A 20,596-nucleotide genomic window follows, 5' to 3' on the forward strand; every position below is an offset into this window, starting at 1 on the left:
GTTTTTAATTCCTTCCTCTATGTTACTTTATTTGTAACACATTGTTTCACATGACCTTTAACACTTTATGAGTATTACTTTGTCCTTTTAAAGGACAGAGTGATCTGTAATATATTAGTGTAGTTGTATAAATAATTCATATTTCTTATAATTATTAGAACAATTCATCTTCTAGTGCTGTCATTTTTCTAAGAAGAAAAAAAGGCGAGAACTTGCAGAAAATAAGGGAAATATGCTCATATGACAGCTGAGGATGTGGCTAGGCTAAAGCAGGAAACTACTACCCACAATGCAATGTTACATATACTACCACTTAATAAAAATTTATATCAAATATGCTACTGACAAAACCAAAGAAAAATAATATCCCAACTATAGTAGTTAATGTACTAAATATATCTAGGGAAAAGTGAAACTAATCTCTTTGGAACCTTTGTACTTGGAGAATATAGTAAATTAAACCGTAGGACATCATATAATACATTGGAGCACTGTGATAACTTGGCCTTTGTGCAGTAAGACTTGATTGTAGGTGAAACTGTCTTATGAGAACCTTTTTGGTATTAACTTTCCTGAAAAAGGCACAAAAGGACACTCTCTTTTTCAATTGAGTTGTTGCAGTATTAAAAAGGGTTAAAGGACATTATGATCTAGTTGGAAAAGTAAGTTAATTATGAGATATACTTGTCATGAGAATTTAAACTTTTTACCTAACCAGGTGTATTTCTTTATATATATATATATATATATATATAAGTTGTTTTTTATTGCCAAATTTGAATTAGGGCTTAAGTTGAGGCTTCAGTTTCCACTGAGGTATTTTTCTTTTCAAAGTAATTGTTTTTCTTGCTGTTTCTTTTTATTTTTGTTAACCTACCTATAGCTTACCTGATTGATCCATATGCTTTAGGGAGGTTAGTTTAAAGCAAAAATGTAAACTGCTTTTATAATGTGGTTGACAAAGATATTAGGATATCATCTTAAAAAGTCAGATTTCAATATACTTAGGGTTTCTGTTTATAAATCTTAATCTTCTGTGCTCTGAGCTGTCAGACTTTAGCAATTTTGATGGATTTAGGACCTTAGTAATTTAGATGAATTTTGAGGTTTTATAAGGGAGGTTTTGTAAGATTTAAATAAGTGAACCTATTAGAGATTTTGAATTGATAATGTATAGAAATTTTATCAGATAATAGAAAAGACTATCAAGTTAATGTTACTTATGAAAGATCCCCTCCTTAGTATTCCAGTGTATGAAATTTTCTCTGTTTCATACCTGGCATGGTATTTGTCATCTCATTATTTAAACATTAATACATTGTTTGTATCTCTATTAAGAATGATTTGCTTAATTGTTTGGAGTATTTTCTCCTTTAGAGACGGCTTATCAATAACAGCTGTAGTACTGTGGCTTTTCTCCATGGACGCATGGTGGTCTTTGGAACAACGTTCTTCAACTTTGACAGGTGAGACAGAGGCTCTCCAGTGCCACTGCTTTTGGATGAATCTAGCTGCGGTTGGAGAAAGTGCATCTTGCCAAAATATATGGGTGAGACCACACACAGCCTTTAAAATAGTTATTGTAGGCTTATTTTTAGGGATACATGTCTTGACAGTTCTTTTATTTGCATGCCAATTTCATTGCTGTGTATAGATTTTTCATTGGTTTCAGTAAAAGGGATTGTAGATTTAGATCTATCTTTGTTAAGCCTTGTGTGTAGTTTACACTAGAAAATACTCGAGTTCAGCCATAATCAACAGTATAGAAAATATATTGAAAATGAGCCACTTAGAATACTGATTATTTTTTAAAATAAATTTGACAGTATTCCCCTTGAAAACCTCAATTTCCCAGGAGGCTTAGTAATCAAAAATTGCTCTAGTTTGAACTTGAAGAAATAAATTGGGAAAAGAGGTTAAAAGTATTCATATACTTTAATTACATTAATAGTAAAAAAAAATTCGTGGTTCTTTTTCAGAGGTGCATGTTTTTAGAATATTGATATAAGATGTTATTCAAAATGTGTTACACTTTAGTGAAAGCTTGAAAGCATAAAAAAATTGCCAAAGAAGTCAACTTCTAAATGCAAGCTGTCTAGTCTTTATGAGATGATTAAAACTTTATTCATTTTAGTAAACTATATAAAATTGACTATACATTTACAGAAGAATATGTTTAGTGTTCTGAAACTGGGTTTGTTGGTGACCAATAAAAGCACTCTTTTAAACTTTTATAAAATGTAATCTGACCAGTGGAAACACTCTTAGATTTTTATAAAATGATGTGTTTTTTTAATAAAATGATGATTTGGATAATTACTCATAATTCTTATTAAGCATGATAATATTAAAAGTTCTTGAGTCCCAGCAGGCAGTTGGTCATAAGACTTTTGATAATCCCTCAGTTTGGCTGGGAATATATAAAAATTGTAACCAAGATAAGATTACAGTTTCATTCTAGATACTTTTTATAGGGAAAACAGAATCTACCAAGATAATTGGAATTTCAATTTCCTTCCCACTTTTATCAGGATACCCTTTCATTGCTAAATGGTTCTGCCAGGAAAGCACTGGGGAAATTGTGTTCCTACAGCTTTTCCAGAGAAAAAGTTTATAGAACGAAGAGAGAACATAGTATACACAAAAAGACTGTTGAAAGAAAGAATTGGCTCTTGCCTCTCCGAAATTGGTCATATATGTGAATCCTGACAGGATGCTAGGTTTTAAAAAGAGCATCCAAATGTGAGATATTTGGGGCAGCTTGAATATGGCCTGATATTGATGATACTATGGAATATTTATTAAATGTGATAATGTTATTGCACATATAGAGGAAAATACCCTTATTCTTAAAAGAGGTGCATGAGGAATTATTTTCATGAAGTCAGATGCAAATAAGTAAGTAAAACAAATGTGGCAAAACATTAATAATTGGTGAATCCTGGCAAAGGGTATACAGGCATTCATTTTACTACTTTTCACCTTAGTGAGTTCTGAAAGGTGAAGCATTTTGTGGAAAAGGTATATAGAGATTTTACTTCAACTTGAAATTTTATTTATTCCTATAGTCAGCTTTAAAAAATGAAACTGTATGATTAGCCTAGGCTATACTTCGTAATTTTAGATTTTAGTTAATGGTTTTACTTTTTACATTCACGTTAAAAAAATTATTACTGAATTGTACCACTGCTGTTAACTTGCTTATAGTATTATTTTCTGTCAAGAAATATTTTAATGAGGAGAGGCCTATTATCTCTATTTCTATGCAAATTATTTATCCTGAATCTGTGTCATACTAGTTAATACCCTGTCAGTGGTCTGTACGAGAGGGCCAGATAGAATATATTTTTGGCTTTATAGGCCATAAGGTTTCTGTCTACCAATCAATTCTGCCATTGTAGTCTGAAAGCAGACAATAAGTAAATTAGACAATAAATAAATGAATGGGCTTGGCTGTGCTCCAGTAAAACCTTGTATATACATAAATAGGCAGCCAGAGTTTGCTCACTCCTGCCACCTACACTTTATATACAGAGATCTGTGGCCAGTGGATAGCCTCTTTTATGAAACAAGCAAGAAGAGTTTGAAATAATGATCAAACTTTTAATATACATGTTATAATAGAATTCTTTCTTATTTATAAAAAACTTGTTTTTTCTGTTTTTAGTTTATTATATTAAAGATCACATGTGTATATCTTGTAAACTGTGTTTAAACAGGGCATTTTCATCTTGATCATGTAATTATATATTGTGAATAGTTTTATAAGGCACTCTGAGATCCTTTTAGGGATAAGGTTGGAATCTAAATAAATCTTGATTATAGACTATTCCCACATTATCATAAATCTCAATATTTAATTTAGTTCATCACTAATAAGAAAGATGTGAAGAAATTTTAGTAGTGATTGTGATGAGCTATTTTCCCTGTTTTCCATTTATATTGAATTTAAATCTGAGTAGAAAAAAGGATTATTTTTGGTATTCTACTCCAGAACATTCATTGCACCCATTATTGGACATAATATCCAAATTAAATTAGTTCTCTAAAGATTCATCTATATTAGGTAGACTGAGTATTATTTATTGGCTGCTGCTACTGATTACAACAACTGAACAGGGAAAGTATCTTTTTTAAAAACCGGTAAAGAGCAAATGGACCCATATTCTGATCTGAATTTAAGACCTGTAATGTATTGATATTTTAGGCTTTAAATAAATGAGTTATATAGAAATGAGATAGCTTTAAGCAAGAGTTTACAATTCAGTTATTGAACACCTTATTTTATGAACATTTTAAGCAATTCCAGGTATTACACAGCTAAGGATCAAACAGTTGAAAAATTATTACATAAATCTCATACAATTTTTTAAAAAATATTTTATTTATTCATGAGAGACACAGAGAGAAGAGAGGCAGAGAGAGAGGCAGAGACATAGGCAGAGGGAGAAGCAGTCTCCATGCAGGAAGCCTGATGCAGGACTCGATTCCAGAACTCTGGGATCACGCCCTGAGCCAAAGGCAGATGCGCAACCGCTGAGCCACCCATGTATCCCAAATCTCATATAATTTAATCACAAAGGAGCAATGTTCCTCTCTTCTTTCTCCCTTATAAGTTCTGATCATTGCCTGTTTGCCCTCATTTATGATAAAGTTTTAATATGTTTGTTTTTATACTTTTCCCTTCTCTAGTACTTATTATAAACAAGTTGTACAAATCAGTGTTAGTATTAAGAATAACCTGTCTGGGAACGAAACATGAAAATCTAATATACAGAGACTCAAAAGCATCATACAGGGTCATTAATGGGAGTTCAGACTGTCCCATCTACCTTAATAGATTTTTAAAGGAATCACTGTGTTACAGCAAGAGGAACATTCTATTAAGCATACTTTATTTAAAAAGATAAAAAAAATATTTAAAATTTATGTAGGGAAGATTTTCATCTAAAGTTAATAAAAAAAATAGGGACGCCTGGGTGGCTCAGTGATTGGGCGCCTGCCTTTGGCTCAGATCATGATCCCAGGATCTGGGATCAAGTCCCTCATCAGGCTCCTTATGAAATGCCTGCTTCTCCCTCTGCCTATGTCTCTGCCTCTCTCTCTCATTCTGTGTCTCTTATGAATAAATAAATAAATCTTTAAAAAATTAATAAAAATAGTTTTGGCATTTAAAATTATAATATTCATTTATTAGGAAAATTAACCTTTTTTTTTTAAAAAAGATTTTATTTATTTATTCATGAGAGACACAGTTTATCCAACTGTAGAAGGACATCTTGGTTGCTTCCAGGTTCTGTCAATTATGAATAAAGCTGCTGTAAATGTAAGTGTAGGTTTCAGCATAGACATGTTTTCAGTTCATTTGAGTAAATACTTATGAATATGATTGCTAGATAGTTTGGTAATACCTAACCAAACCAAAGATTTAGCTTTGTAGGAAATTGCCAAACTGTTGTCCAAAGTGACTGTGTCATTTTGCATTCCTGCCAGTAATGAATGATAGCTCCTGTTGCTCCACATTATTGCCAGGGTTTGCTATTCTCCCTGTGTGGCTTTTAGCCATTCTAATAGATGTATAATGGTACCTCCTCTTTTTTTAAATTTTGCGATTCCTCAATGATAAATGATGTTCAGTGTCTTTTCATATGCTTATTTGCCACTATAAGCAGAGGTACTTGTGAGATACATGTTCTATTTTTAATTTATCATTTTGTATTTAGTTAAGAGTTCTGTATATGCCGCATTTTGTTTATACATATATTTGTTGATGGACACTTGGTTATTTATTTCTCTTCCAGCAGTAGTTCAAGCCTTTAACAAAGATCAGTTGACTATATTTGCGTGAGTCTGTTTCTGTGCTCTCTGTTCTGTTCCATTGATTTAAATGTCTGCTCTTTTGCCACTATCACACTGGCTTGAATAGTATAGCTTTATTATGTTACAGTGATAGAATATCAGTTTGTTAGTTTGTTATTTCGTAAAGTAACTTGTTGGGATTTTCATTGGGATTGCATTGAATCTGTATATCCAGTTGCAGAAAACTGACATCTTAACAAAGTTTTCTTCTGGTCAGTGAAAACATTTATTTAGATCTTCTAGGTCTTCTTTAATTGCACTCATCAGAGTTATGTAGTTTACATCATATGAATCTTCTACATATTTTTTTAGATTAATACCTAAATATTCATTTTTTTATGGCAATATAACTTCATAAGTTTCAAGTTCCAATTATTGATTGGTGGTATTTAGGAAAGTAATTGGTTTTCATATACTGACCTTGTATTCTACAGCTTTACTACTAATTACCTGTTATTTCTAGGAATATTTTGTTGAGTCTTTGCAATATTCTGCATAGATGTTCATCTCATGTGTGAGCAAAGATAGCTTTCTTTCTTTCTTTCCAATCTTCATTCCTTTTATTTTCTTTCCTTAGCTTATTTTATCAACCAGAACTTCTGTTATGTTGAATAGGACTGGTGAAAGAGAATATCCTTGCCTTGTTACTGATCTTACTAGGAAAACATCTAGTTTGTCACCGTGAGGTATGACATTAGCTGTAGGGTTTTTGCCAGTGTTCTTTATCAATTTGAGGAAGTTGCCCTCTATTTCTAGTTTGCTGAGAATTTTTTATCATGAATGGTATTGAATCTTGTCAGATGCTTTTTCCTTATCTATTGAAAGGAATATACCACCTTTCTTCTTCAGCCCATTGATGTGATGGATTATATCAGTTGATTTTTAAATGTTGAATGAGCCTCTCATACCTAGAATAAATCTTATTTTATAATCTCATGTAATTCTTTTTATACGTTACTGGATTTGATTTGCTAATATTTTGTGAAGGATTTTTTTGTATCTATGTTCATGAAAGATACTATTTTGTATTTTTCCTTATTTGTAATGTCTTTGCTTTCGGTATTAGGGTGCTGTTCAGAGAATGAGTTAGGAAGTGTTCTGTCAGTATCAGATTGTAGAGAGTTGTGGAGAATTTCTTCCTTAAATGTTTGTTAGAATTTCCCAGTGAAGGTGTCTTGGCCTGGTGCTTTCTGTTCTATAAGGTTATTACTTATTTATTCAATTCTGAAAATAGATGTAGACTTAATTAGGTTATCTACTCTTTGCTTTAAGTTTTGATAGCTGTATCGTTTAAGCAATTGGTCTCTTTATCTGCATTTTCAAATTTTGGGCATGGAGTTGTTTATAGTGTTTCTTTGTTATCCTTTTAAATATCCAAGGGATAAGTAGTGATGCCCCCTCTTTCATTTCCCATGTAATTTATATCTTCTTTTTTCTTATTTTATTTTTTTTATTGGTGTTCAATTTGCCAACATATAGAATAACACCCAGTGCTCATCCCATCAAGTGCCTCCCTCAGTGCCCGTCACCCAGTTACCCCACCCCCCACCCACCTCCCTTTCTACCACCCCTTGTTCATTTCCCAGAGTTAGGAGTCTCTCATGTTTTGTCTCCCTTTCTGATATTTCCCACTCAGTTTTTCTCCTTTCCCCTTTATTCCCTTTCACTATTTAGTTCTTGATCTGACTAGAGGTTTACAAATTTATTTGTTTCAGAAAACCAGCTTTTGGTTTCGTCAGTTCTGTTGATTTCCCATTTTCACTTGCTTTAATTTTGGTTTGAAGTTTTATTATTTCTTCTGCCTATTCTGAATTTAATTTGTCCTTTATCTATTTTCCTAAGGTGAAAGCTTAGATTTCTGATTTTAGATCTTTCTTCTTTTCTAATACATGCATACAATTAGATCAGTCTCTCTAAACACTTCTTTTGATATAGTTGGATTAATATCTACTGTACTTGCAGCTATTACCTATTATTGCCCTGTTTTTGTTTCTTTTTGGGGGAAGAGTTACTCACTTTTAAAATTTCTTCCTGGTATTAATTGAGCACTTATATGATTGTATCTTCTTTCCTTCCTTAACATATCAGTTAAACTTTTCTTCCCTTTTTAAAAAAACTTTTTTAGTGGCTACTCTAGAGTTTAGAATATGCACTTAAAACTAATCCAACTCCAATTTGAAATAACAGTACATAGTTTCTTATGTAGTGCAAATATCTTATAAAAGAGTATTCCCTCCTTATAAAACCTTGCTGTCATTCATTTATCTGTAAGCTATAAACATTGAGTCCATTGTTGCTGTTATTATTTTGATCAAGCTGTGACTTGTTATATCAATTATTAATAGATAAAATAAAAATTTTTTTAAATAAAAGTTTATTTTACCTTTATATATACCTTGTCTAATACTGTCCCTTTTTTTTATATAGATCTGTGTTTCTGACATATCATTTTCTTTCTCTTTGAAGAATTTCTTTTAACAATTTTTGCAAGGCAGGTTTACTGATGATGGATTAGAGAGAGAGTGAGAGAGAGAGAGAGTTTTATTTCTCTACTTTTGAAGAATAAGTTTGCTAGACACAGAATTCTAAGTGGGTTTTTTTCTTTCAACACTTCAAATATTTAATTCATCTTTTTTCTTTCTTGCTTAGTTTCTAAAGAGAAGTCCAGTGCAATTCTTACTTTGACTACTTTGACCTATAGGTAAGGCATGTGTGTTATTTTCCTGGCTTCTTTCAAGATTTTCTACAGTGTGAATATGATATGCCGAGGTGTCAGTATTTTGGTGTTTATCCTACTTGGTTCTTTCTGAACTTCCTGGATTTGTGGTTTGGTGTCTGTCCTTAATTTTGGAAAATTCCCAACCATTTTTATTTCAACTATTTCTTCTTTCCTTTTCTGTTTTCTTCTACCTTTGGTTGTACTATTACATGTATATTGCTTTTTGGGTAATTTTCCCACAGTTCTTGAATAATTCTTTTCTTTTTTTATTCTTTTTTCCTTTTACCTTTCAGTTTTGGAAGTTTATTGACATATCTTCAAGCTCTGTGATTCTTCCCGCTACCATGTTCAATCTGCTGATGAGCCCATTCATTTTATTTTTACAGTGTTTTGATTTTATTTTTTAGCTTTTCTTTTTAGATTTTTAATTTATTTTAGTATTTTCTTCTCTTTGCTTACATTACCCATGTTCTCACTTGATGTCTACTTGTTCCATGAGAGCCTAGAGCATACTAGTTTAGTTCATGTAAATTTTAGTCTGATTTTTAAATTTCTGACATATCTGAGTCTGGTTCTGATTCTTGCTTTAATTCTTCAGATTAATGTTTTGCCTAATTAGCATCTCTTGTAATTTTTTGTTGAAAGTCAGATAAAAGAAACAGGTAGGTAGGCTTTCAGTATGAAATGTCTATGTTTATCTGGCTAGGAGTTAGGCCATGATTCTGTTGCTGTAGCAATAGTGTCAGAGACAAAAGTTTTCTGAGTGTTCTTGTTTTTGTTTCTCCTGTTGGCATTGAAGTTCCCTTGAGACTCTTTCTTAAGTAGATAGAGTCTGAGGCTTTTGGGTCTTTCAGCTCTACTTTTATTGTGCAAAAAGCTGATTTATGTGGTAGTAGTGGTGGCAGAAGGGGAAGTGTAGTGTAATTCTGTGATTAGTTTTTAGTCTTTCAGTGAGTCTGTGACTTTTGTAAGTGCTTCTCTTATTCTCCTCCCCTCTCTTCTCACCTCACACTGGGTTAAGTAGGAAGGCTAGAGGAGCAGGGGTTGAGTATTTTTGTTTCTCCATGTGAAGGCTAGATGAGGCTGGAGTTGGAGATTTCCCTTCTCCTATTCCAAAGACTGTTGAGTGCTGGAGTTAAGTGTTTTTCTTTCTCTAGGACAGTCAGTCTTGGTGTATTGCAAGTGGTTTAGGTTTTGGTAAATAGTTCCCTCTAAGGGCTCTTTTGTTTAGCAGAACAGAATACTCTGGAGCTTTTTCAAAATGATTACTTTCCCCTTTCCCCTTCTGAAGGGGATTTTTCCTTGGTATTCACCCTGAGAACATGGTAGGTATCTGGAAGATAAAATAGTGTATAGATCCCCCCTTCCCCCATCTAAAGCTGGACTACCTTGAGTTTCTGTCTTTTCTGCTAGTCCATGCTTAATTTTTAGCAGTTAATGAATACTTACCCTTTAAGTGTTCCTACCTGGTTCCAGTTAGGGGTTCTGCTTTTGGGAAGCTGTAACTCTGTATTCATTTGTCAGTCTCCATCAGTGTTTATCACATTGGTTTGCCCTGTGATCTCAATTCTCTGATGGATTTAAGAGTGGTTGATTTTCAGTTTGTGTAGCTTTTTTCTTATTTTTAGGAAGGGAGTGACGCCTTCCAACCTGTTTACATGTCAGACTGGAAACCAGATGTCACAACCTTTTTTACAACAATTTTATATATATAGCATTATCTTAAAATATGGAATTTAAAAGTTTAGTATCACTCACTCATTTGTTCATTCTAGCAGCATTTATTAAGCACTATGTATTAAGCTCTATGTTAGTGCTGGGATTACAGAGTTAAAGCGTAGTTCACAAGGGAAATGAATTAATATTGAACTATTTGGAACACGCAAATAAGTCAATGAATGTAATATTGTGTGTTGAATACTATGACATATAAACATGAAGTATATACATGATACTAGATATGGTGGAAAATTTCAACCAGATTGATGAATTCAGTGAAAGTTATTCAGAATTGGTGAAAATTAGCTGAATTTGAAGGACTGTTAGGCGTTGATTCAACACCTGTAGGTAGGAAAGGCAAGAGGAGGGAGATACAAGAAGGAATGTTAAGGACCAAGACCACATGGAGCAGCTTACAGCATTTTGTGAATTGTACTCAATTCTAAGGTGTTGGGGCAAAGTTGGGTGAAAAATGGCCAGTCTGGAAAGGTAGACAGAGATTAATCAAGAAGGGCCTTATTTGTTAGGCTATTTAAGTTGATTGAACTTTATGTTCAAAACTAAGGGGAGCCATTATTACTTTTTCTTGAGGAGGGAAGTGACCTGATACAGGTGTAGAATGATCTGGTAGTAGTGTTGAGGATGCATTATTAGAGGGGTCAGGGAGGTTTTCTTAGTTGAAAGAGAGTCTGAATGAAAGAAAATGATAGAAGGAAAGTGAACTCTAAAACCACTGATGGAAGTTGAAGTTTATGTTCATGTAGTTCTGTTCATAAACAAACTGAGTGGACATTTTGTTAAGCATTGTTAGAATAGACTTATCCAACTGAATTTAGGTGAATATATTTGTGAAAGGTTTTTATTAATAAATTCAAAATCTGACAAATCATATATACTTTTTCTGTCATAGCACTAAACCATGAAGTGCAGTAAATAATGCATGGAAACAATAAACATTGCAGTTATATTGGAGCTGGTATGAAAAGACCATGATATGTATTTTTTCAAAAGATTATTTATAATTGCAGGTGGTGATATAAAATGAATTATGTTCCAGTAATGTGAATGCTCTTGGTTCTTATTTATGGCTAAAAGCTGGTATTTCTACTTTAAAAAATAGAGGTAGCCTTGAGTCTTAGTTTGGAAATATCTATGGGCCATGATTAGCCATATTATTTTCCAGGCTTTATACTTAAAGATAAATATTGCTTCCATAATTCTTGGACTTGTCCTTGAAAAGCAAACAAGCAAATACAAAATCTTGAAGAAGCCTAGTCAGTAGTGATTTCCATTGAAATGTGTTGAGAGTCGAAAGATCAGGCTATGGATTTAATAATAGTAATGGAATCCATGCTGCCTTTGCTCTCAGTGTTTCCATTGGAATAAGAATTTCAGCTAGGAATAAGAATTTCTAGGAATAAGAATTTCAGCTTGTTGACTTCCCCTGTCATTTGTGTTTTTATAGGGCTCAAGTGCATTTTAATGGTTAAGTATGTTATAGACAGGAGACGATTTTGTACCATTGGTTACATTAAAAAAAAAAAATAAAAGGAAAACTTGGTGTAGTTGACGTCGTTCACTTTCTAAGATCTTTTTGACATTTTTACCTATTAAAATGATTTGGTTAATAGACTCTACAACTAAAAACAAACACCTGGGAAGCTTTTCTGTTTGTGTTTTTCTGCTTTCAGTTGGAATGTTGGTTTTTTTCTTTTTTTCTCCTAATTACCTTCCTTCTTGGCCTTTCTTGTTAGGAACTTTTTAAAAGAAACTTTCTGAGGTCTGTTGGTATAGCTTTGAAATAGCTTCTGTTAATAGTCTATTTAGTTTTAGGAAAATGATACTACCATTTTAGAGCAATGGAATACTCGGAATAGCAAATGGTATCATTAATGCTAAACATAATGATAAAATAGTGGAAAAATTGAATATGTTTAGTTTTTTTGGATTTAATTACATTGAAAGTGTCTCTTTTTCAGCATAATTATTGACTAATTATTCTGGTAATTTATCTTTCCTTTAAATTATTTAAAATAAAATTCCTCACAGTGCTAAATTGTTTTTCAAAATTACAGCTCTTTAATTTGGGTGGGTGGGTAGAGAGAAGTTACTTTTATCTGTAACATTTTCCTGTAGAAAGCAGTATTAAATGTCTTTTAATCTATTCCAAGTGAAATGTAATTATTAGATGTTGGTATTTATACATATAAATGGATAAAAGTATATATATTTTTTCCATTTACGTAGCATCCAGTTGATGCAAGTGACTCTAGATCCTGATCTGTAGTGTGTGGGCGGTCATTTGCCTTGTAGCAGGAGATTTATGCAACTTTTCTACAATAAATAATGAAATCTACTTGAATGAATACAAAGTTAAAGAAAAGTGTCTATACTTTAGTTCCTTTTTAGTTATATTAAAACAAAGTATAGACATACCTTGGAGATACTGTGGGTTTGGTTCCAGGCCACTGCAACAAAGTGAATATCACAATAAAGTGGATCAAATGAATATTTTGGCTTCCTAGTCTTTATAAAAGTTGTGTTTACATTATACTGTAGTCTTTTAAGTGTGCAGTAGCAGTATATCTTAAGGAAGTACACACCTAAATAAAAAATTATTTATTGCTAAAAAATGCTAACCATCATTTTAGTTCTCAGTGAGTTGTAATCACAGATCACAAATCACCATAACAAGTATAATAGTAATGAGAAAGTCTGAAATCTTTTAAGAATTACCAAAACATTACACAGAAACACAAAGTGAGCAAGTGCTTTTGTAAAAATGGCGCCCCAGACTTGCTCAACACAGAGTTGCCACAAACCTTCGAATTATAAAAAATGCAGTGCCAGGTGCAATAAAGTGAAGCACAATAAAATGAGGTATGCCTGTAGCATTTAATTGAACAAGGTTTTATCAGCTTTCTAGCAGGTGCCATATATCAGTAATACAAAGATGGATAAACCCAATTGATTTCTTGCTATCAGGCACAAGGTTATTTAAAAAGGAGATAGTCTTGCAAACATTATTTAGAATCTAGCTCTGAACAGGGTGCGAGGGAGTCCTGATTGGCAGCAAGCACTTCCGCCAGATGCTGTGATGTGAACTAGGAGTTTGCTAGGTAGGGACCAGAACTAACACAAAGGCCACTTCAGCAGAGCTTAGGGAATCATCTCCTCACCCGCTGTCAGCAAAACAAAACAAAGTACTGTACCAGTAAAACAAAACCTCAAAATATTAAGAAAAACGTAAAGGGATAAGCAGCAGACAGACAAAATGAATTTACCATTGTGTTTTAATGGGTTGAAATTCTGCAAAGCTAGATTGGAAGAGCATGAATTATGAGATGAAAAAGAGTAAGTCCCTTGCTGTGATTGTATTTGCTGTGTGATCCTAGATAAGTCAAGTTTCTTGGTCTTCAGTTTTCCTCCTCATAGTAGCTGCTGTTGGTGCCATACCCAGATCCTTTTACCTGGATGGGTATTTGCCCATCCCTCACCTGTAGACCTGGTGACTGACAGCTCTTAGCAGAAAACACCTCCACAAAATTATTGGGAGCTGACTTACCAGAGGTGCCTAGGACATACTGTTTCCCTGCTTCCTCAGGGCATGGGTAGGTCACCTGTAGCCAGTGACTGACTTTTATGGGATATGAGTGCATGGTCATTTAGACTCCATAGTTCACTGTGGGATCAGGATGAGATTATACTTCAACTGCACCTTTGGCTTTCTTGCCTTACCCATTTCCTTGGACTTTCTGTTGAAAGCACTCCCTCAGCATTTTCATCTGAGCCTTTGCTTTTCAGGAACTCACTGAAGACACTTCCTCCCCCATTTAAAGTTGTGGTCAAATACACATAAGGTGTGCCATTTTAACTATTTTAAAACGTATAGTTTGGTGGCAGTAAATACATTCACAGTGCTGTGCAGCTATCTAGTTACTGAAAGTTCTAAAACATTTTTGTCACCCCAAAGGGCAACCCCATACTCATTGAGCAGTTGCTTCCTACTACTACTCACTGTATCACTCTCCTACTCCCACAAAAAAAACCCCCAGCCATTGGCAATACCTAGGAGTGGAATTCCTGGCTCATACTGTAATTATGGGTTTAACTTATTGAGGAACTGCCATTTGTTTTCCATAGAGGCTGCCTCATTTTTCATTCCCACCACCAGTGTACAAGGGGTCGAATTGCTCCACATCCTCTTTAACACTTTTGTTTGTTTTTTGTTTTTATGTTCAACTAGTGGGTATGGACATTTATCTTTAAACTTGAGCTAAGATTCATCCTAAGATTATCATGAGGATCAAATAACTTGTTACATAAAATATTTAGCACATCACAGCACCATAGAGATGCCTTTACTTCTCATGTCATGACCTACAGTTTGAACTGAAGTAGGATTTATTTTTTATTTTTATTTTTATTTTTATTTTTATATTTTTAAAAGATTTTATTTATTTATTCATGAGAGACATAGAGAGAGAGAGAGAGAGGCAGAGACACAGGCAGAGGGAAAAGCAGGCTCCATGCTGGGAGCCCGATTGCGGGACTCGATCCCGGGACTCCTGGATCACGCCCTGGCCAAAGGCAGGCGCTAAACTGCTGAGCCACCCAGGGATCCCCTATTTTTATTTATTTATTTTTTAAGATTTTATTTATTTATTCATAGAGACAGAGAGAGAGCGAGGCAGAGGGAGAAGCAGGCATCATACAGAGAGCCCGATGCGGGACTCGATCCAGGGTCTCCAGGATCACTCCCTGGGCTGCAGGCGGCGCTAAACTGCTGCGCCACCGGGTCTGCCCTGAAGTAGGATTTAAACAATAGGTCTGTTCTTAGGTTTTATAAGACTTACATAGAGGATCATAAATTATGAAAGACCATGGGGGAAGGCTAATTTAAGTCTATAGAATTAAGCTTTTAGTTATTTCTTTTTATATTTAAAATATGTTATTCTTTACATAATTTCAGTGTAAGAAAAAATGATTGGGGCTCTTTTATTTTCAGTGCCTGTTCATTAGCAAAAGAGCCACTTTCACCAAGAACTTGTCATTATTCTACTTTGTTGTAAATCCTGTTTGTATGCTGATTTAGAAAAATTACAAATGTTGGATGATAAAAAGAATGTAAAACTGTTTATTTTTTCCCCACAGATAAAGATTTTAAATTAGTATTTTTCTTTTTGTATATGAGGTATATATATATGTATAGATGTACATGATTTTGATATTTTTAGTTAACATAATTTGTGTTTCTAAATATATTAAAAATCTCTGTATAATCATTTTTAGTGACAGTGTTCTTCATTGTGGATATTCTAGCCTTTTCATATGGTTGAACTTTTACTTCTCTTTTTGGGGGGGATGTGTGTATGTTTAACCACTTTTCTGTATTTAGAATCTTCAAAGTATTGTAATATTTCTGTGTGTATTTGTAATATTTCTTTTATGTGTATGTTTTGTAATATTTCTTTTTGTGTGTATTGTAATATTTCTTTTATGTGTATGTTTAAAGACTTTTTTGTATTTGGAATCTTCAGATTATTGTAATATTTCTTTTGTTTCAGAGGCTGCCTATTTTAGAATCTGTTACTATTTTTGTTTTTGAATAGTTTATCAGCTTAATATCATTGCTTCATGTATTTTTATAAAACATTTTTATTTATTTGGATGCTCTTTAAAACTTTGTCCTTCTGAGGTTTTTATGGCTTTCTGCCAGGGAAAATCAAAAGCCACAAGATTAAAATGACCCGTATTTTTGAAGCATCAGTTTTAATCTCTGGTAAGTCATTTTTAATGTATAATTACAAACATGGATATATTGTGACATTAAGATAAAGTTAACAGGAAATTTTCAAGATAAAACTGGGGATACAAAAATATTTGATAAATTCCAGTACTTTGGGGCAGAGGTTTGATAAGTATTGGTTAAGTTTGTAATATGTGATATTTTTAGTATGTGCAATATGTGATATTATATTACCATTTCGTTAATAATAATGCTGTTCATAACCTTGAGTCATTTATTTTTCTCACTTGAGCAGACTTAGTAGGTGCGTATGTTTTAGTGTATTGTTATGGATTTTTCAGTTGTTGTTAAGCATTAGATAATATTTTAATAAATATTCCTTACACGTTAGACATGTCTTACAAAACCTCCTTTCTGATTTTTGTAAATGATTTTTTTGATGTGTTACAGGTGGATCAAGGCACAGATGTCTGGGAATTAACTGTGAAACATCTCCACTTCACTTGATTCCCTATTTTTCTTAGTTTTAGTAATTAAAAATTAAAAATTATTTTTTCCTGATTATAAACTTATACATAGCTGAAATGTTGAAAACAAAATTTCTTAATGGCTTCATCATTCTTCCAGTCATCATATTTGCAATTCTTTTCTTTTATTCCTTTATTTTAGTTGATTCTTGTCAGTTGTTTCCTTACATCTTATCTTTATTTTTCATTTCTCTATCATGACTTATACCCTAAACTTCACTACCCCTTAACTTATAAATTAGGACTTGGCTTCTCTGTCTCCAAATGTATCCAGTCTCATACTTTCTAACTTTTATTTTTGCTACTACATTAATCTGTCCAAATCTTTTATGTACCTATATTCCTTCTCTTAGGTTAAATGCTTGTTTTAGGTAAAAGATACTAGACAGCATTTCCCAAACTTGTTCCTTGCTGCCTGTTTTCTGTGTTTTACTTCTCTTCATTCCTTTGGGTTCATAGTGTCCTTGTTTCCACTTTTTAAAGTCCTGGTCATCCTCCAAGGTATCACAAGTCTTACCTTTTCATAAAACTTTTTTGTGAACTTCAGAGTGAGAACATCATGAGGTTATAGAAAAGTGACTGCTTTGAAGTTTGTCAGAACTGCATTCTAGTGCTGGCTGTGCACATGATCAACTCTGTGACCCAGGCCTTTGAGATTTTTCGTTTCTTCATTTCTAGAATGGGAATGATAGGGATGCCTGGGTGGCCCAATGGTTAAGCATCTGCCTTCGGCTCAGGACATGATCCTAGAATCCCAGGGATCAAGTCCCTCATCAGGCTCCTTGCAGGGGGCCTGTTTCTCCCTCTGCCTGTGTCTCTGCCTTTCTCTCTGTGTGTCTCTCATGAATAAATAAATAAAATCTTAAAAAAAATATGGATATTGTAAGCATAAATCTAGCTAATATTTGTGAAGTACCTATTAGGAGCAGTTGAACAATTTATGTTGAATTGTTCATTCAGTAAATACATATTAGATGTCTACTCTCTAGGTTTTTTTTCAGGGGATGAGCAGTATGCTAGAGATATTGAAGTTTTGAAATTTTATATACTGTTTGTAATTTGGGGAGGGGGGCGGAAGTATGAAAGTGAGAGGAAGTAGGAGTGTCTTTTATATTTTTAATAAAAAGAGCAACATTTCCTATGCTTGAGTGGCAGTAGGACCTAATCATGGATATCATACTGCAATTTAAGAGACTATGCACAAAATATTTATGAACACTTCTTTACGTCTGTTGGACTTAGGGCAGCTTTAGGATGGTGTGATATAGGTAGACCTCAAACTCAATTTATCTTTGAGATAGGATTAAGAGTATACCCTCAACCTTGGACTTTTGTAAGAATCACATAATATATAAACAACTAGCTCACTGCTATCTTCAATTGACTGTCCTCACAATAATACTATATAGTAGGTATTATTTTTTCCTATTAAGAGATAAGGAAATGGAGGGGGTACCTGGATGGCTCAGTTAGTTAAGTGTCTGCTTTCAGTTCAGATCATGTGGGATCAAGCCTTGGAGTCAGACTCCTTGTTCAGTGGGAAGTCTGCTTCTCCCTCTTCCTTTTCCTCTCCCCTCTCCCCCTGCCCTCACCCCAGCTTGTGTGCTCTTACTCTCTCTCCCTTTCTCTCTCTCTTTTCAAATAAAATGAAATCTTTTAAAAAAGATTTAAGGAAATGGAAGCACACAAAGCTTAAATGACTTATCCACAGTCTTGCAGTTAATAGTAATGGCAATAAAAGCAGTTGTCACTGCCACCTACCCCTCTCACTGCCCTCTGTGACTTTGTGGTTTCTGGTCTTACCAAAATTTTGACACTTGTTTTCAGTGCATATCTTTGTTACACATGTGAATAATCAAGGGGAGAGAATCACAGTGGATTTTCCTTGGCTGTTACGATTGATGGGAAGTTGTCTATCAGTGATATTTGTGGATGGCCTAGAGAATCTGGAGGAATGTTATACGTCTAGAATTGCTGTTAGATTGCTGAAAGGTCATGTGAATTGATAATCTCATTGCAGTTCAGATTAACTTCTAAGAGAGTAAGTATAATTTTTGAGAACTATTTATTACATTTAGTAATACCATTTTTTTTTGTTTTTTTGTTTTTTTTTAGATTTTATTTATTCATGAGAAACAGAGAAAGAGAGAGAGAGGCAGAGACACAGGCAGAGGGAGAAGCAGGCTCCATGTAGGGAGCCCGACATGGGACTCCATCCCGGGTCTCCAGGATCCCACCCTGGGCTGAAGGCGGCTCTAAACCACTGAGCCACCAGGGCTGCCCTAGTAATACCATTGGTATAGATAGGATGCATTATCTTTGAATTTCAAAGAGCATAATTTAAATTTTTCTCTAACACTTAATGACTGTGACTTTGAGTAAACCATATAACCTTGAGAAGCTATCCTGAATCATTAGAAGTGATGATAGTATATCTTGAAAGATTATTTTAAGGCTAAAATGAGATAAGTTTAATTCCCTCTATCATAATGCTTAGCTCAAAGTAGGTATGACATTCATGCATTATCTCATTTAGTCATCAGCTGTTGAGATCCTGTTTTTATTGTCATTTTGCAAATGCAAGAACAGCTCAGAGAAAGGTTACTTGAATTGACCAACTTCACACAGCTGAGAAGTAGTGAGTCTAATTTTGAACCCATATCCGTCTGTCCCTCATTGCTAACTAGAATTCTGTATAGTAATATCTTAGATGGGGTGTAGACTGGAAAACAGTATTTCTGTTGGATGTTATCTCCTCAAGGCCAGCTTTCTTACTTTCTCTGTTTTGCTTATAATGTTATAGTTGAGTCAGACTTTGTGGGTTTGAAACTTTGGCTTCACCATTTATTTGTTGTGTTACTGGTGGCAAAGTACTTTACTTTTTGGCCTTCAAATTCGTCATTTGTAAAATGGAAATAGTAAGGCATCTATCTCAATGGGACTTTTTGATGCAATACTGTGGGATGCTGTAGCATATAAAGTAAGTCCTTGACTGTTGTTTGCTGCTGTTTTTATTTTTTTTATTTTTATTTATTTATTTATTTATTTTTATGATAGTCACACAGAGAGAGAGAGAGAGGCAGAGACATAGGCAGAGGGAGAAGGAGGCTCCATGCACCGGGAGCCCGACGTGGGACTCAATCCCGGGTCTCCAGGATCGCGCCCTGGGCCAAAGGCAGGCGCCAAACCGCTGTGCCACCCAGGGATCCCTGCTGCTGTTTTTATATATTAGAAACAGTAGTGTGGAAAGAATTTGGAATTGCATAGACCTGGCACGTGGTCTAGCTCTTTGTACTTTTTAGCTTTGAGACTTTATTGAGCAAGTTAACTTTGGAGAAGCTTAAGTTTTTTTCTTCTCTTTAAAAAGAGATCCTAAGACCAACCTTATAGTATTTTTGTTGATGTTTAAAGGACAGGATATTTAAACGGTGACAGAAGAGTAAATACAAAACGAATGTTAGCTTTCTCTTCCATTCTACTCCGCACTCCTGTCTTTTACTTGAAGTTTTCACTGCCCTCTTTTATTTGAAGAGATTTATTTGGTCCTCTGACAGTGCAGAGGAACTTACCACGTGTTACAAATATACAGCCTGTGCCTGGTAGACAGTCTTAATCTCACTTCTTCCCCGATAGTTATATGTCTTAGTAGCTCAGTAGTTATCTGCCTTTTGCCCATAAGTAAAAGCAAGAGCCTTTTTACTTCCCAAATAATTTGTAAGTTTAAATTGAATTTGCCCAAAAGAAGACAACTGATTTTAATATTTGCTTAAGAAATCAGAGCTCTTAAAAAAAATCATACTTTAATCTTCTCTGTACTGGTGTTAACAGCTGACTAGTATGATTTTTCTTTAAAATCTTTTACTCAGCAAGATTATTTTGTAATATCTCACCCTTAGCTATGAGACTTAACACACATGACATACAACAGGTATGATTTATATTTACCTCTTTTTTTGGGAACCGAGAAGATAATTATACTTAAGTGTTTTCTAAAAAGTCTCTCAAGTATTAGCTGACTTCTTG

General features: G+C 33.9%; 1 protein-coding gene across 7 annotated transcripts in view; it reads left to right on the forward strand.

Annotated features, from left to right (window-relative positions):
- Positions 1-20,596, forward strand: part of SUPT3H (SPT3 homolog, SAGA and STAGA complex component) — a 603,243-nt gene that overhangs the window by 59,945 nt on the left and 522,702 nt on the right. The window contains exon 2 of one of the 7 annotated variants that reach the window (XM_077903821.1): positions 1,378-1,466. The exons of 5 other annotated variants lie outside the window; for them this stretch is intronic. In XM_077903821.1, the coding sequence (XP_077759947.1) occupies positions 1,429-1,466 (38 nt within the window). In that variant the 5' untranslated portion in view covers positions 1,378-1,428. Of the gene's footprint in view, positions 1-1,377; positions 1,550-20,596 lie in introns of all 7 variants that reach the window. One more of the 7 variants, XM_077903824.1, reaches the window with a different exon arrangement.

Source organism: Canis aureus, chromosome 7 (genome assembly GCF_053574225.1).
Source record: "Canis aureus isolate CA01 chromosome 7, VMU_Caureus_v.1.0, whole genome shotgun sequence".
NCBI classification, from domain to species: Eukaryota; Metazoa; Chordata; class Mammalia; order Carnivora; family Canidae; genus Canis; species Canis aureus.